At 54.9% G+C, this 17,732-nt stretch overlaps 1 protein-coding gene across 5 annotated transcripts in view; it reads left to right on the plus strand.

The window, feature by feature from the left end:
• NLRC5 (NLR family CARD domain containing 5) overlaps window positions 1–17,293 on the plus strand; it is an 85,759-nt gene extending 68,466 nt beyond the window's left edge. For 4 of the 5 annotated variants that reach the window (XM_023637031.2, XM_023637032.2, XM_070261840.1 and 1 more), the window contains 18 exons: window positions 74–157; window positions 2,674–2,760; window positions 3,266–3,343; window positions 4,148–4,231; window positions 4,562–4,645; window positions 6,157–6,240; window positions 6,836–6,919; window positions 9,542–9,625; window positions 10,837–10,920; window positions 11,323–11,406; window positions 11,706–11,789; window positions 11,935–12,012; window positions 12,732–12,815; window positions 12,899–12,970; window positions 13,250–13,333; window positions 14,581–14,664; window positions 15,017–15,100; window positions 16,006–17,293. In XM_023637031.2, coding sequence (XP_023492799.2) covers window positions 74–157; window positions 2,674–2,760; window positions 3,266–3,343; window positions 4,148–4,231; window positions 4,562–4,645; window positions 6,157–6,240; window positions 6,836–6,919; window positions 9,542–9,625; window positions 10,837–10,920; window positions 11,323–11,406; window positions 11,706–11,789; window positions 11,935–12,012; window positions 12,732–12,815; window positions 12,899–12,970; window positions 13,250–13,333; window positions 14,581–14,664; window positions 15,017–15,100; window positions 16,006–16,117 — 1,519 coding nt within the window. In that variant the 3' untranslated portion in view covers window positions 16,118–17,293. Of the gene's footprint in view, window positions 1–73; window positions 158–2,673; window positions 2,761–3,265; window positions 3,344–4,147; window positions 4,232–4,561; window positions 4,646–6,156; window positions 6,241–6,835; window positions 6,920–9,541; window positions 9,626–10,836; window positions 10,921–11,322; window positions 11,407–11,705; window positions 11,806–11,934; window positions 12,013–12,731; window positions 12,816–12,898; window positions 12,971–13,249; window positions 13,334–14,580; window positions 14,665–15,016; window positions 15,101–16,005 lie in introns of those variants that run through there. The other variant, XR_011436881.1, reaches the window with a different exon arrangement.
• Window positions 17,294–17,732: the final 439 nt, after the last annotated feature.

The following is a 17,732-nucleotide window of genomic DNA, read 5'->3' on the forward strand; positions in this document are numbered from 1 at the left end:
CCCGGCCCAGGGGGCAGCGCAGGGCTGGGGGCTCCCTCCCAGAGCCGCCCTGGTAACCGACCTCTGTCCCCAGGCTGACCCAGTGCTGCCTGGGCCTGGAGCAGCTGACCGTCCTCCTGAGCTTGGTGAGGTGGCCGAGGGGGCTGCTCAGTCTCAGGTATCATCTTCCTCTGTCCCCCGGGGGGGACCGAGGCGTGAGTGGGGGGCAGGGGCGGGTGTTGGAGTATGGGTCCCCCCAGGATGGTGGCCCTAGCCGTTTCCTGCACCCAGAACCCTGCACCTGGAGGCAGAGCCACCCTCCCCTTTAGTGCCAGACCCCCTGGGCCCACAGAGAAGCTGCCTTCCTCTGGCGGGGCCTATGCTTGGGGACTTAGGAAAAAAGAAACTCCAGTGGACACCCACCTGAGGTCGAAAGTGACATAGAACCAATGCATGTTTGCGTGTTCACGGTGATCATTTAAGACTTTCAGAAAAGCAGAGAAGACACCAAAAAGTAGAATAATTCTGAAAACTCCTGTTCCCATCCCCTAGGTTTGACAATTGTTATGTTCTTCCATATTTGCTTCATATTTTTATTTTTTTGGCTGAAGTCTTTTAAAGTAAGTTATAGATCTCATACAAGGTCCCTTCTAAGTCCCTCTCCATGAATCTTTAAAAAGCAAGCTCTTCACGTCGCCGCCGGTGACTTAGGACGCCTAAGAGACTCAGTAGCAATTCCTCAGTGTCGTGTGTCACCCAGTCCGCTCTAGAATTCGCCACTGTCCCGAGATGGAACAGCTGGCTTGTCGGATCCAGGGTCCAGTCGAGGTCCACATTTGTGTGGGCTGGCGATGGCCCTTAGGACTCTTAACCCGTGTCACCGCTCGCTTTCCTCTTTCCTGTCGGTGGCCTGGTGGCCCGCCGTGCTGTCCACTGTCCCACTTTCTGGCTCAGTCTGACTGCTTCCTCGTGATGTCATTGGGTTTGTTCCCCTACCCCGGACTTTCCTGGAACTGGAAGTTAGGTCAAAAGGCTCGATGAGATTCAGTTACATATTTGTGTCAAAAAAAAACTTACTTCATGGCCAGTGCTGTGCACATCTCATAGAGTCCAGTTATCCCCCAAAATAACATTTTTTAATTTAATTAATTTTTAGTTTTTTAGGTAGCATAATAGGGAATTTACCGTCTTAACCATTTTCTGGCACGCAGTTCAGTAGTGTTCGGTACATTCACATTGTTGTGCAACCGAAACTCTTTCCTTCTTGCGAGACTGACACTCGGTGCAGTCCATTCTCCCTCCCCCAGCCCCTGGGAACCAGGCGTCTGCTCCGTCTCTGTGAATGTGCCTGCTGTGGGAATCTCATGGAAGTGGGATCAAGCAGGCAGGATTTGCCTCTCCATGACCTGCTTATTTCACTCAGCATAACTTCCTCTGGGTTCACCCAGCTTCCGATTCTTTTGAGTATATACCCAGAATTCCTGGATCACCCAAAATAACATTTTAAAATAAAAACTTTTCTTTTTTTTTTTCAAAGGACAAATCCTCTATGATCCTTCTTATGTAAGGTACCTAGAGTAGTTAAATTCTTTTTTGGGGGGCAGGGTGAGGAAGATTAGCTCAGTCTTTCTTTTTTTCTTTTTTCTTCTCCCCAAAGCCCCAGTACATAGTTGTATATCCCAGTTGTAGGTCATTCTAGTTCTTCTATGTGGGACGCCACCGCAGCATGGCTTGACGAGTGGTGCTAGGTCCGTACCCAGGATCCAGACCAGCGACCCCCAAGGCTGCCAAAGCGGACCACACAAACTTAATCACTTGGCCACGGGACTGGCCCCAAAAACTTTTCTTACTCTAAAAATAATACATACTTGTTGTAGAAATTTATGGAAAACCCAGAAGAGCGTCAGAAGAAAATAGTGCTTTGAAAAAAAATTCAGCATAACTTTAAAAGCAGGAATATTTTGAACAGCTCCCTTTTTTCCTGCTTCTAAATTAATGCATGCACATTATAGAAAGTTCAGAAAATATTGAAAACTAAGGAAGAAATAAAATAAAAACCGTTCGTGAGAATTCTACCATCTAAACAACCACGATTAACATTTAACATAGTTCCTCATATCTCTAACTCCCTCTCTCTCCATGTTTTTTCCCCTCTCCATATATATGTTTCCTTTTTTTGAATAAAAAATCAGGATCATGTTTCATATACAGTTTTATTTCCTTATCTTTGCAATTTAACGTTATGTAGACCTTTTACTTAAATCTAAAAATATTATTAAAAATTAACATTTTCTGGGGCTGGCCGGGGGGCACAGCGGTTAAGTGCGCACGTTCCGGTTCGCCGGTTCTGATCCTGGGTGCGGACGTGGCACCGCTTGGCATGCCATGCTGTGGTAGGCGTCCCACATATAAAGTAGAGAAGACGGGCACCATGTTAGCTCAGGCCCAGGCTTCCTCAGCAAAAAGAGGAGGACTGGCAGTAGTTAGCTCAGGGCTAATCTTCCTCAAAACAAACAAACAAAACTAACATTTTCTGTTTGGATTGTTGCCATAACTGTTGGAGCAAGGATGGTAATTTCCCGTTTTATGTTTATGCCTAGTTGTATAACTTTATAGTTTTAACATAAGCAAAACCCAAAAAAGCTTCCGGACCTCACCTTGAGGGAGCGTTATCTGTGTCCGCTTCTGCGACAGGGTGGAGGAGCCGTGGGTGGGCAGAGCCGGGGTGCTCACGCTGCCAGAAGTCTGCGCCCAGGCCTCAGGCAACGTCACTAAAATAAGGTGAGTCCAGGGTGGAGGCCCCTCGGAATTCTTCATCTTTTCCTGACCCCTGGGACCTTCCCTCATCTAGACGTCGGTCTCTCGTCCCGTGGGGTCATAGCTGCATCATTAGTGAGTTCTCAGGATGGCAGGAGCTCCTGGGCTATGGGAGGGCTGCACACGCTTGTTGGGACTTGTGCAGTAGTCAAGCTGCAGTGCCAGAGAGGAAGGCAGCCCCAGATTCAAGACAAAGGACGGTTGGATCCCAGGTGGACATGGCTGGGAGTCCACGCTGGTTGCCTGGAAGTGGCCCCTGGATTACAGTAACACACATTGTGCCTTTGTGACCAGAGGTGACAGAATGATGTGGAGTAGCTAAGAGCAAAGGCTGTAGTGTCCCACTGACCTATGTCCAGATCCCCAGTGGGTCTGGGACCTCAGAGTCGGTGGGCCGGGGAGCCCAGGTCCCAGCTCAGCCTCCACGGGAAAGCTGCCCTGGACCAACCCTGCCGCCTTCCCTCCTCAGCATCTCCGAGACCCAGCAGCAGCTCTGTGTCCAGCTGGAATTTCCCCGCCAGGAAAACCCAGGAGCTGTGCCTCTCAGGTGGGACCCAGTGCCTGGGGTCCCAAGGGAGTGGCTGGTTATGGGGTGGGGGTAGGGGACAGGGGTAGGCACTGCTCCTTCTGACCAATATTTCTTATGCCCCTACTGGGAGTCCTTTGGTGTCCAAAGCCTCTATGTGGCCTGTGAAGTGTAGTCCAACCTACCTGTCTACACATCCATCTCCACCGCAAACCCCAGTCTCAGCTCCAGCCATCCCCGCCAGCTTTCAGTTCCTTGAACACCACCTTGCTCCCTTTGACCACAGGGCCTTGCTGTGTCCTGCCCAGAATGTTCTCTCCTCCTTTACCTCTTCCTCCTTCTCCAGCTGGCTAACTCTCCCTCATCCTCCAGGTATCAGCTTAAATGCCACCACCTAGGGAGGCCCCTCTGAACTCCCAAACTTAGTCAAGTCCTCCCATTATCCACTCTTATAGATGCCTAGATTCATAGGGCCCCTAATCCATACAGCACATTTTTGGAAATTAATTTTGGAAATTCACCCACACTTTTGAGTGAATGCAACCCTGCATGTGTACATTCTGGGGAATAGGCCATAGCTGGATCTCAGCCCCAATTTGCCTCCTTGGCTGGGTCCCCTTGTGCAGTGAACAACGTGCACAGCCATACCAGCTGCCCCATCTGGACCTCTCCTTCATAGCACTTCCCATAAATGAATAGTAAATTGAGGGAGTTTATTGATTAGCATTTATTTACCCCAACAAAGTAAGCTCCTTGTAGGCAGGGACTGAGTTCCCAGTACTGTCCCAGGTGTTCAGAAACTGCCGCCTCCCTGTCTACCTCCAGGTTGGCTCACTGTGACCTTGGGACCCACCGCAGCCTCCTTGTCAGGCAGCTGATGGAGACCTGTGCCAGGCTGCGGCAGCTCAGGTCAGCATCCTGCAACACTGGCTGGGCCCTGAGTTCTCTGTTCGACCCCAGTGCCCACTCCAGGCCACATGTGGGAGGTTGGCCTGTCCAGGAGGGGGAGCAGCAGAGCCTGGGGCAGTGCTAGAGCCTGGCTCGCTTGCTTTCCTATGCAGGAGAGGCTCACACTTGGCCAGTGGTGGGGAGAGCCCCGGGTGGCATGGGGGAGCCCTGCCCCACTGGGAGCTCTCGGGTGGTCCTTTCCCTCTCTTGGCCTCCCCATCTCTGTGTGGTGGATGATGCCTGAGGTGTGTCCAGCCTGTCATCCTCTGGAACGTGCTCCGGCCTTTTCAGCTTGTCCCAGGTGAACCTCTGCGACGCCAGCTCCCTGTTGCTGGAGAACCTGCTGCTGTCCGTGTCTGAGCTGAAGACATTCCGGTACGCAGTCGAGACACTCACTCCACGCCTGCAGCCAGCCCTGCCCCCACACTTCCTGTTCTCCCCAACCCTGGGAACTGTGTCCCCACCCTGCCGGCTGGGACCACAGGCAGCCCTGGAGGTGATGTCAGGGCGCGTGGTCATCGACACGGCCACGTGGCAAGAAAGTGGTTTCCTTTTCAACGCTCTTTCTTTCTTTTTCTTTGTTTGGAAATAATTGCAAACTAATAGAAAAGTTGCAAGAAGGCTGAGAAGAACTTCCGTGTACTGTTTGCCCAAATTCACCCTTTGTCAATATTTTTTACATTTGCTCCCTTCTTCTCTCCCTCCCTCTGTCCTCACGCCGCCTCTCTCTTCTTCCCCTCTCCCCAGCTCTCTTTCTGAACCATGTGAAAGTAGGTTGCATAATCATGCCCCTTCACGCCTTAATATTTCAGTGAGTTTCCTAAGTAATAAGGACATTCTCTCCCCTCCTCCAGTAAAAGTGTAACATTCAGGAAAATTAACATTGATACGCTACTATTATCTAAACTACAGTGTTTATGTTCCAGTTTTGCCAGTTGTCTCAATGATGTTGCATATGGCATTTTTCTTCCAGTCCTGGACTCCATCCAGGATCGCACACTGCGTTTAGTTGTCACCTCTCTTTGATCTCCTCCAACTTGGAATGGGTCCTCAGCCCTTCAACCTTCATGATACCATCATGACATTGACGTGTTAGTTCCTTTGTAGACTGTCTTTCAGCCTGGGTCTGTCTGATGTTCCCTCGCGCTCAGGTTCAGGTTCAGCATTTGAGGCAGGAATATCACAGAGCTGCTGTCGCGTTCTCCTCCATGCGTCACATTGGGAGGCACGTGACATCTGTTTGTCCCCTTCCTGGTGATGTTCACTGTGATCACCTGGTGAAGGTGGTGTCTGCCGGGTTTCTTCACTTGCAAAGCTCCTATTTTTCCCATTGTAATTAACCAGTATCTTGGCGGGAGACGCTCTAAGACTATGTCAATAATCTGTCCTCCCTCGGCTCTTCCCCCATAAATTTCAGCATCCGTGGATAATTCCTGCCTGAATCGAATATCAATATGATGGTTGCAAAATGGACCTTTTCTAACCTTCAGTTCTCTTTTCATCCAACTGATTGTATCAAGGAGAGGATCTTCTTTGAATGCCAATAGATCTTTAACACCTCCAATAGTTGCTAGCTTTTTGCTGTTTAAATAAAGATGCCGAGCTCGTCAAAAATGACAGTAGCTAGCTAGACTTTACAGTGACGCCCGATTATGGCATAAATTGCGAAGTTGCTACCTGAACGATTATGATTTAGGAAAATGCTCGACTAGGCCACGCTCCTGCCTCCAAACTGTATCCTGGCGTGATGATTCCACGGTGGGAGAGATGTATGATTCTGCTGCCCCCCAGGAACCACTCCCACCTCCCTGCCCCCTGCCACCAGCATTCAGAGCTCCCAAGACCCAGAGTTCCTGCCTGACCTGCTGCCCTTTGACCCCCACCAGGCTGATCTCCAGCCGTGTGAGTTCCGAGGGCCTGGCCCACCTGACATCTGGTCTGAGCCATTGTCCCCACCTGGAGGAGCTGGAGTGAGTCGCAGGGTGGAGTGGTCTGGGCAGGGGTAGCCCAGCTGAGGGCAAGGGCTGGACGGGAAGTTGGGCTTGGACTTGAGCCTGTCACTGTTCTCCCGGATGAAGCCCAGTGTCTCTGGGTGTGGCCTGGGGAAGGCCGAGCCCTGCGTTCTTGGTCCCAACTTTGCCCTCGCTCAGAGCGACCGAGGGCAGATGACTGTGCCCATTAGGCTGGGACTGCCTCATCTGAAATGGGCTCCTGGTCTCCTCTGCCTGGGGTGGCTGTGGGTGTTGGGGTGCAGAGAGCCAAGGGCACGAGGGACCCCTGTGCGTGTGTGTGTGTCCCTGTCCCTGGCTTCCTCTTTTGCAGCCCTCATCCAGGGCATCCTTTCTCAGCCAGGTCAGCTGTGACTGCCATGCCCGGGGACCCCAGAGCCTGACCCTTGGGGCCAGGAATGTCCCCGTGGAGCCTGGACAGGAGGGGTGGTCTGGGACCTGCAGAGGCAGAGCCGGCCTCCTGGGGTGACCGGTGGTGAGGGGAGTGCTGGCACAGCTCCGCTCCAGGGACTGGGCAGGCTTCTCTAACACTCGCCTCGTGCTTCGTCCCCTCCAGATTGTCCAACACTCAGTTTGGCGAGGAGGACACCAAGGTGCTGATGGGGGCCCTTGAGGGCAAGCGCCGGCTGAAGAGGCTCAAGTAAGTGATGGTGAATGGGGGTCGGGGCGGGGAGGGCGCGTGCCTGGGAACCTGCGCATCTCTCCTCAACACAGACCATCCAGTCCCTGGATGGACCCAGTGAGCTGAATGTCCTCCCTTTTACTTCCTTTCCTGGCTCTGAGTGCTATCAAAATGCTTGATCATATGAAATGGGCTCCTCACTCAAACCGACCCAAGCTAGAAATTTATTGGCTCATGTCACTGAAAACTACAAGGCAACCGGCTTCAGGCTTGGCTGGATCCAGGTTCTATGTTTGCTCTCTACCTACCCCACTCCGTCTTGACTTCATCCTCAAGCAGGCCGTCCCTGCAACTTCAGGCTTACTCTCTGCCAGCTTAGTGGAAAGGGAGCAGCTTTCTCCCTGTAGCTACGACAAAAGGCCCCAGATTGCGTCTCACTAGACAAGTTCCAGTCATGTGCCCATCCCTAAACAATCACCGGGGCTCTGAGCACACAGTATTCTCATGGGCCAGATCCAGGCCACATGCCCACCCGAGCGTCTGGAACGTGGTGGGGATGGTGCTTCAGGGTGCTATTATTAACAGAAGAAAGAGAAACAAACTGGGCAGAAAAACCCCACGGATGTCCACTACCCTTTGCCTACAATGATTTCTTCAGTAACTGACAGCTTTTACTCTCACCTGTGTTTGGAGTCGCCAAATTCTTAGAAACACCAGAAACAGCTCAGTCTAAAGGACAGGTCCCCATCTTGCACCAACATGACAGTATGTAGACAGAACGTGTAACAGGGCATTTTCTGCTTTTAATCTCTTTTTTCTGATGACCCAAAATACACACCAGTGATAAAAAGTTGCATCATGATAGAAATATGTGACGAAGAAGACGAAATCCCCTGGCAATGACACCCCCTGGGAAAAGTTCTGTGAAGGAGCAGTTTGTGAATTTTTCTCCAGATTTTTTTCAACATATGTTTTGAATACAGTTTAAAAGCATCCTTGGGGCCGGCCCGGTGGCATGATGGTTAAAGTTCACGTGCTCCACTTCAAGGACCCGGGGTTCACAGGTTTGGATCCCGGGCGCAGACCTAGCACCACTCGTCAAGCCACACTGTGGCAGCATCCCACCTGAAATAGAGGAAGACTGGCACAGATGTTAGCTCAGGGCCAGTCTTCCTCACAAAATAAATAAATAAATAAAAGTGGCCTTCTGCCTTTGCCCCTTAGCAATGACATTCTCCCACTTCGTCCGTCCTTCTCTGCTTGTCCTGGGGCTGTCAGGGAGACCTGTGACCAGAGGACCCACCTGTCTTCCCACTGAGCTGTTTCTTTACCCTCGCCCCCGTGTGCCTGCCCCCTGCTCAGCCTCCCTTCCTTCTGGACGCTTTGATTTGGGCGGTTGGAGGCTCCACAAGGTCATTCATTGGCTCTTTCATGCACTTGACAAACACGTATTCACCTGGGCGCCTGGGCCGGGAGCTGGGGGTCGTGCAGAGAAGAGGCCAGCCGTGTCACCCCTTCTTCTGCCCTCCCAGCTCCCAGTGCTGCTCGTCCCTCTTGTGGCCTCGGTCACCCTGTCTGCAAAGTGGGCACAATGACACCTTCCCTGTCTGAAGAGAGGGAGGGGTCCTCACGGTGCAGAGGCCTCTCACGCTTTCAGATCGGTCCTGTCCGAGTTCTCCCCGCTGACAAGCAGCTCCCCTCAGACCCAGCTGGCTCCTTCCGCCTGTCCCTCTGCAGCGGAGTGGTTAGGGACCTGGGCCCTGGTTGGCAGCGACACCACCTGGTTCAGCTCTCAGCAAGATGACCTACCGTCCCAGTTGGCCCGGGGCTGAAGGTCCTGTATCCTGGCAACCCCCTTGGTTCTGGGCAAACCAGGACCGTTGTCACCTCTTGGTCCCACCTCTTCATGTGTGAGCTTGGGCAAGTTACTTAACCTCTCTGTGCTTTTTTCCTCATCTTAACCTAGGGGTTAATCGCTGTACCTACCTCCTAGGGTTGTTGGGAGGATTGGATGAAATAAGACGTGTTAAGTACTTAGAGCAGAGCCTGGCGCAGAGTTCACACTCGACAAGTTTTGGCTGTTATTGATATTATTACTTCCCTCCCCTGCCCAGGCTGGGGCCTGAAGGAACATGATCCCATGGGTAACACGTGATGGGGGCCCAGAAATGGGAGTCCTACGGCCTCAGGTTCTGTTCCTGATGCTGCCACTTTCCGTGTGTGGCCTTGAACACGTTTTCTACCTCTCTGAGCCTCCGCGTCCCTTATCTGTACATGGGGAGGATGATAGACCCCCCCTCTCGAGATGGCCAAGCCCAGTGCGTGGCCCGTTGTATATGCTCCCTATGTGGTCGCTGTGATGACTGAACAGGAGCCTGGTCCCACGTGATTCAGCACATACAACTGCTGCTTGGATGACCTTATTAATGCGTGCATAGAAACAGCATTGGGATTTCCCAGGCAGCTTTGTTTTATGTGACTTTTTTACACTATGTGGATATAAGTGGGTGTTTTGGAAGTCCCTGGGCCTTGCTAAGCACCGAGGCCTCAAGCCCTGGGCCTGGACTGCCCAGGTATCTGTCTGCACCTGGGTCCCAACCCCAGAGATGCCAAGTCCTCCTCTGGCCTCTTGTCCTCCAGCCTCAGCCACCTCCCGCTGGGCGGCTCCAGCCTGGCGGTGCTCACTCAAGGACTCAGCCGAATGATCCTTCTGCAGAGCCTCCGGTGAGTGGCCGAGTGGCCCCATGGGAACCAGTGGGAGGGCGCACTCCCCAGCTCTGTTGGGACCATCCTCCCAGGGAAGCACCAGGGGCACCCGGGGACATTCCTGAACCCTCCCAGGTCAGTGCCACAGCTCTTGCCTTTTAAAGCCACCAGCTTTCTCCCGGCTACAAAAGTGGCCTGAAGGAGTTGGCTCAAGTCTTGGAACAACCCTTCACGTGCACAAATTCACCCCGGGTCCTCGTTCACGTTTCTGAGTCCACAGGTCTGGGGCGCCTAGTTTCTGCATTTCTAACAAGCTGCCAGGCGACACCCCTTCTGGGGGCCGCAGACCACACTTTGAGCAGCAAGAGTCTGGACCCAGATCTGGGGACCTTGATCTACCCTCCTCATGCCCCTGGCCGCTCTGATAAATACACATCACATGCTCTTTTCATGTAGTTTTTCAAAATATGAACTATGATGACTAAAAACAAACCCCAGCAATGACACAAGCATTGTTTTGTTTTAATCCAAGCCCCGCCCCCACTCTGGCGGAGGAAATGAGGTCAGAGAGTTTGGGGAGCGTGTGCTAGGAGACCGGGTCGTTTCACGTAAAAATAATTTACTGAAAGGCAGTTTGCTAAAATTTAATCTGCAAAACAAAAGAAAACAAAACAAAAACGTCTTAGACAAATAGTTCACTGGGGCTGAGACTGTTTGCGTCGTCAGCTGTTTTGTTTCGTTTTTCCCACTCATGGAGGCAGGGCGGGGCCGGCTGCGGAGAAGACAGGCTGGGGCTGGGGAACAGCCCCCGATCTGAGTGGGATCAGAACAGGATGTGCCTGGAGGGACCATTTGCCTGAAATATGGAACTGGCATGAAATTGGCCTTCAGCAGGAAGGCCCGGAGACCCATCCCACAGGGACTGAGGCCAAGTCTGGCCAAACCAAAACATGTGGCCACGGCTCCCAGGCCCGCGGCTCTGGGCTTTCCTTTCCACTGGCCTGGGAGTCTTTGGCCAGCCACAGCTCCTCCTCGGGTCTCTGTTTTCTCATCTGGACATCGGGTACAGTCATACCCGCCCTGCCCATCCACCTCCCCTGGAAGTTTTGTGACTGGGATGTGAATTCCCAGATGTGTAAAGGCTTTGCAAACTGTACAGTTCATAGCATGGCACCTGCAAAGGCCCTGACTCCTGACTAAGGCCTCTTGGCTGTTCCCTTCTTCTCCAGTCTGAGCAGTAACGGCATCAGTGACATCGGCTGCTGCCACCTCTCCAAGGCCCTCAGAGCTGTGACCAGCTTGGAGGAGCTGGGGTGAGTTGCCTGTCCCTCCACCAGACCCAAGACGACTTTGGCAGGGGAAGATGACGAAAGCAAGGGGCTCCTTGGGGACACCCTTCCCTTCTTTGTCTCCTCACCTTCACGCACTTGTACACTGCATAGCCGCAGACCTAGCACCTTGGGAGACCCCAAAGATAGGATGTGAGAGTGTGGATTGCAGCAGGAGCGATGTAGGTCAGACATCAGGGAGAACTGCCGAAACGGAAGGTGAGAGTCTGGAGCCCTCACCCAGCGCAGGATGAGGGGACTTGATCAGTGTGAGCTGAGGCCTCTCTCTAGACTTCAGCCTCCTCTTCTGTTCTGGGAGGAGGAGGTGGGTGAGATGAGATGGTGACAGGCTGATGGTTCAGGTTCTCCTGCTCTTCTCTCCCCAAGCTTGAGCCACAACCAGATTGGAGACACTGGTGCCCAGCACTTAGCTGCCGTCCTGCCGGGGCTGCCTGAGCTCAGGAAAATAGAGTGAGTGGCCGGCCCTGCCGACAGGGGCCCTCAGTGGCTGCACCGTGGTCAGGGGGACACTGGCTTCTGGCTCAGGCTAACATTCCTCCTTCAACTCAGTGTCCAGGCTGGGGCAGGGTCACTCCTGGCCCTCCTGTCTGTGGGACCTTGAGCCAGCCCAGCCCCTGCTCCTCTCCGGGCCTGTGTGCCCCATCAGGCTGGGAAGGCCTGTGGCGGGCGGGGGTGCTGTCTCTCTGGGCTCCAGCAGAGGTGGGGGATGGGGGGGGCGTCCGAGGGTCTGACGTGTGCCCCTCCATCAGCCTCTCAGCAAATGGCATCGGCCCGGCTGGGGGAATGCGGTTGGTGGAGTCGCTCGCCCTTTGCACACACCTGGAGGAGCTGATGTGAGTGTATGCCCAGGTGGGCTGCCCTCTGCCCTCTGTGTCCCCGTGGCCCATCTGGCCCTGGTGTCCCTCAGTGGACTCAGGACCGGGCAGGGGTCAGGAGCAGGCCGGCCCCAGGCTCACCTCATCCCCTCTCCTCTTCCAGGCTCGGCTGCAATGCCCTGGGGGATCCCACGGCCCTGAGGCTGGCCCAGGCGCTGCCCCCGCACCTGAGGGTCCTGCAGTGAGTGTCCCCTGCCCGGGGGTGTGCGGAGCCAGCAGTGGGGGGGGGGGGGGTCTTCCCTAGGAGCATGGGGGGCAGGCCCCCATTGGCTGAGCCACCCTGCCTTCCAGCAAACTGTGCCCTGCATTGGGGCTGGCTGCCCCCCCTCCACCGCCTGCGCCTCCCCTCCTCTGGAGTCTGGGCCAAGGAAATCAGGGGCCCCAGCATGGTCCCAGCTCTGCCACCAGCTCCTGTGTGCCCTGGGCCAGGCCCCTGCCCCTTCTGAGCCTCAGTTTACTTATATACGAAAGAAATCCAACAATCCCAGCTCAGTGTGACCTGTGAGCCAGTCTCTGGGGGGCGAATGAGGAAGTGTGAGCAAAGGGCTGTGCGGGAGAGAAGCGCCAAGAGGCACGGCCTCGGCACTTTGCCGTTTATGTCCGTGGTCTCCTGTGAGCCTCACAGCAGCCCTGAGGGGCCAGGAGTTCCGTCTGCTCCGTTTTCCAGGCGAGAGAACTACAGCCAGGAGAGGGGGGGAGGGCTCACCTCCCTGATCCAGGGAGGGTCTCAGACCCCAAAGCCGGGGCCCTTGACGCCCACCCGGTCCTATGTGGTGGGGAGGGACTCGAGGTGGCATAACCCAGGGACCGTCTTCTGAGGTCTGGCAAAGCTGAGGGTGGGGGGACCGGGAAGGCCCCCAGTCCCCCCAAGTGGTCCCCTACACTTTCCCATTTCCCCAGCCTGCCCTCCAGCCGTCTGGGCCCCGAGGGGGCACTGAGCCTGGCCCGGGCCCTGGACAGATGCCCGCAGGTGGAAGTGATCAGGTGAGTGGCGCCTTGGAGCCGGGCAGGGGGTGGGCCAGGAGGGTCTGGGCGTCCCTCTCACCGACACGTTCCCTGCCCTGCAGCTTGGCAGAGAACAGCCTGGCCGGAGGGGTCCCGCACTTCTGCCAGGGGCTCCCACTGCTCAGGCAGATAGAGTAAGTCGCCTCCTCCGACTCCCTGGGAACAGGGGATGGGGGGTGGGCAGCCCTTCTCTGGCTGAGCCTGACAACCTGGGAAGGCCTTGAGGTGACATGACCGAGGCCTCAGGTATGGGGGAAGCCTGGGGCAAAAAGGGACACTTTTGTAAGACTCCTGCCCTGCCCTGGAGGCTGCCACTCTGCTCCCTCCTGCTGTGACTACAGGGTGGAGGGGATGGGGCCTGCCTGGAGGTGCCCCTGACTCGAACATCTGCATCCCCCCTTCTCCACTCCCAGCCTGGTTTCCTGTGAGATTGATGACCAGACGGCCAAGCCGCTGGCTGCCGGCTTCATGCTCTGCCCGGCCCTGGAAGAAATCTTGTGAGTGCTTGAAGAGCTGGGAAAGCGGCCATCTGGGGGCTCGGCCTGGCCTGCTGTGTGGCCTGGAGCTGGTCCCTTCCCCCCGCTGGTCTCCCACCTATAAACGGGAAGATGGCTCTCGCTCAAACCTCTCGAGCAAGTTTTAACACTTGAGCTGCGAGCAATGTCGGGCAAAGCCATTCAGCCTCTCCCACCTGTTCCCACCTGTTCCCGCCTATTTCCACCTGTGCAGTGGCAGTGGGGCAGGGGCCAGACGGTCTATAAAGGCCCTTTGCCCCTGACCCTCCCTGTGGGGAGGTGACTGAATAGGCCTCCTCGCCTGGTTTATGGAGCCTCAATTTCTGAACCACCTGTTGGTGGCAAAGGGCAGCTGAAGCCAGCAGGCTCCCTGCCCATCCACGGGTCAGAGCCATCACCCCCTTGGCCTTCAGAGCCTCTCAGACGTTGGGGCCTTGCAGGACTGCCGCAGGGTGAACTAGAATGCCAGGATTAGGCTGGGGCCCTGACCACGGTACGGAAGGAAAAGCTATTTCCTAAGGTACAGGACGCAAGAGGCCATGAGAGGATTTTAGATTTGCATCGTAAGGATTTTAACCCTTCTCAGTATGTTACACCAAAGAGAAAGTCTCAGATCAGCGCTAACTCATCTTAAACACCTGACGCTGGGGAGACTCTCGTTTCAGCCGGCAGGGGGCAGGCCACAGGCTCCCACCTTGGGAAGGACGTAGGTTCCAGCCAGAAGTTGATGCTGCCGTTGCACTGTATTTGTCCTTGCAACTACCTTCTGTTTAGGGTCCTCGACACAGGTTTTCTAATGATAGTCGCGCTAATATTTCCTAAGATTAATTTCTTAAAGTTAAAAAACAAAGGAAGGGAAGGGGGAAAATAGGACTCAGATAATAATGCAGGAGATGCATGGATGTGGCAGAAGTCATGCTGGTGGGCTCTGCGTGCTGGATGTTTGGATCGTGACGTTGTTTCTGCAGACCGTGTGGTCTGAACTCTGAGGTCAGCCAGCTCCTAAGCCGTCTGGGTTCTTGAGGGACACCCAGCTCAGGGATGGTGGGGAGGTGGAAGGAGACAGTCTTCAGGGGAGGGCACACAAGCACCCCATCAGGGGGCCTTTCTTGCTCCTGCGAGTCACCGCCACCCCCATGATTGGCCCCAGCCCTCCCCACCTGCCACCTTGTCTCCACCCTTTGACCTCACTGCTCTCCTGCCACTGACCTTGGCCCCCTGCCCTGCAGGCTGTCCTGGAATCTGCTCGGGGATGAGGCGGCTGCTGAGCTGGCCCGTGTCCTGCCGCGGATGGGCCGGCTGAAGAGAGTGGAGTATGAGGGGCACATCCCGGGAAGCCAGAAGGGTGTAGGGAGGGCCGAAGGGGGACCTCCTTCCTGGGGAAAGCCAAGAGGCCACTGGGTCAGGCCCCTGCCTCCAGGAAGCCCTCCTTGACTTGCACACTTTGGTCTGCTCCAAACCTCTGCCCAGCTTAGCTCTCCCCGGGCCCCAGCCTGCAGCCTTCCTGCTGCACTAGAGTCCACTGCTGTCTGTCGGCTTCTCTGAGCAGATGTGTGAGAGCCCGTGCCCCCCATCTTGGCCTGGGGGAGGGACATAGGGAAGCCCCTCCCTCCCCCATCTCATGCCAGGCTCTGTCTTTCCCTTCCTCTGCTGCCCACTGGGAAGCTTGGAGAAGAATCGGATCACAGCTTGTGGAGCCTGGCTCCTGGCTGAAGGGCTGGCGCAGGGGTCCGGCATCCAAGTCATCCGGTAACAAGGGCTTGCAGGGGCCGGGACAATGGGCGGGGGGCCACACCAACCCCTGAAATGTAAGGGCTCTCCCTGTGGGAGGCAGCGGGACCTGGGTTAGGGATCATCACAGGAGTCTTGGACCACGCCACCAGGACTGTGGCAGCCAGCAGACCTGGCTCAAATCCCAGCTCTGCCGTTTGCCGATTGTATAACTTTGCATCAGTAACTCAACCCCTCTGCACCTCAATTTCCTCATCTATAAAATGGGGATAATGATAGTATTTACCTCAGAGAGTTGCTGTGAGGACTAAATTATTATATAGAGCACTGAGCACAATGCCTGGCACATAGTCAGCACCTAAATTGGTAGCTATAGGGCTGGCCCGCTGGCACAGCGGTTAAGTTCGCACGTTCCACTTCTCAGCAGCCCAGGGTTTGCCGCTGAGATCCCGGGTGCAGACACGGCACCGCTTGGCAAAAGCCATGCTGTAGTAGGCGTCCCACATATAAAGTAGAGGAAGATGGGCACGGATGTTAGCTCAGGGCCAGTCTTCCTCAGCAAAAAGAGGAGGACTGGCAGTAGTTAGCTCAGGGCTAATCTTCCTCAAAAAAAAAAAAAATTACAGACAATGGAAGTAAAGTGCCTTAAAGAAGGGGAACTCTTTCCTTATTTGCACGAATGTGTTATATGAGCACGGCCCTGGCTGGGATCGCTAGGTCCCTGAGAAGAAGACTGAGTGGGTGAAGTCAGGGGGTGGGTGTGGGCGACATTATCTCCCTAGGATAGCCACGCTGGTCTGGTACTTGCCTCCGCCAGGTAACTCTGGGCATGGCTCTTCCCCTTTGGGACCTCGGTTTCCCCATCTATAGATAGCACGGGAGGCAGAGACAGGAGTGCTGAGTGTCTGTCTCTATGCCCGCAGCCTCTGGAATAACCTCATCCCCACTGACATGGCCCAGCGTCTGCAGAGCCAGGAGCCCAGGCTGGACTTTGCTTTCTTCCACAACCAGCCACCAGCTCCTCGGGGTACTTGATGGCCGCCTTGCCACCCTTCAAATCCAGCCAAAAGGGGCCGGCCCTGTGGCCCAGTGGTTGAGTTCGGTGCACTCCACTTCAGTGGCCTGGGTTTGGTTCCCAGGCACAGACCTACACTACACCATGCTGTGGCAGTGACCTGCATGCAAAATAGAGGAAGATTGGCATGGATGTTAGCTCAGGGCCAATCTTCCTCAGCCAAAAAAAAAAAAATCCAGCTGAGTGATGCCAACTTCTACTCACCAGGAGAGAGGACTCAGGAGATGAGCTTCAGCTGGGTGTCCCTTCACACTGCCCCAGGAGGGGGGCACGTTTGTGCTGCTGCAGTTTTCAGGGAAGACTTCTTTGGGGCCAGAAGCCTAATATGGCCAATGACTACACTGTATCACATGTGACATGCATGACCAGTTGGGGACATGTACAGGCACAGTGAGGGTGTCATGGTGTGATGTGTGACACAGAAAGTCATGCGTGGCAGAGTTCCATGTGACACTACGTGGAGCTTTCAGAATGGACGGTGGGTCAATGGCATGGCACTACATGTGGCAGGACACAATTGGTGGTTCATCTATGCCATGTGACAAATGTCCAGTCTATGACATGTGGCTGGCCAAATGCCCTCGGGCTGGCCCAGGATCTTATTTATTACTTTTTTAAAACCAAGTATGTATTTATAGATCGCATTCCAGAGCAGCTAAGCCAGAGAATGTCTTCTGCCCAGAACTGGGAGGGGAGCATGTCCAAGCACTAGCCGGCGCAGTGGACTGAGGACCTGGGCTCTGGGCCAACTCGAGGACTCAGCCATGAGGCTGCTGGATGCATGTCCTCCTGCCTCGAGCCTCAGTTTTCCCATCTGTGAACTGGAGGACCCGCTCCCCTTACATGCTGGCTTCTGAAGACTTTGGGCCCAGATCCAGGTCGAGCCAGTCTGACCCTGGGAATGGATGGGCCCAGTCTGTCCGGTGTAAGGACAAAGCCAGGTCTCAGGGTGCAGGGGTGGGCACTGCCAAGATAGTCAGGCAAGGCCACTGGGGGCAGCCACTACCTCAGCGAGATCCAGGGAGCTCCTCAGGGCTGCATGTGTTACACAGTGTTCTCGTTCGTTCCAAGAGGGCCCAGCGTGGCCCGGCTACACTCTAAGCCAAGTCCGGCCAATAAATGTGAGTGGTCTTCCAGCCTCTCACCTGAGTCTGCTGTGTCCCCCACCTCGCCGACGTTGGAAGTGGTGCACCTGCTGCCCCAGGGACTGGAGAGCGGGGCAGACCGCAGAGAGGTGTTTAAATGCTTTTCTGAATTTATTGTCAGTATTTAAAATGGGGAACTTCTACATAAAAATCCAGATTTTCAGCTTCTCCTAAGTGCTGGTCCAGCGTTCCCACTCAAGAGTAATCTGCCAGAGCCACATGCCTGTGTCCTTTAGAAGTGGCGCACATCCCTTAGTTTGCCACAGTCCCCACCACTCCCCAGTGATCCCCCTCCCATTTGCTGCTTGCCTAGTCCTCAAGAGAGCCTGGGAACTCCTGGACTAGAGGGCTTCCACGGGTGGGCGGTACCTTAGGAATGTGGCAAGTCAGACGGGCAAGGAATGGACTGTGACTCGACTCCTTGATGCCT

The sequence above is a fragment of the Equus caballus genome, chromosome 3 (assembly GCF_041296265.1).
Source record: "Equus caballus isolate H_3958 breed thoroughbred chromosome 3, TB-T2T, whole genome shotgun sequence".
NCBI lineage: Eukaryota > Metazoa > Chordata > Mammalia > Perissodactyla > Equidae > Equus > Equus caballus.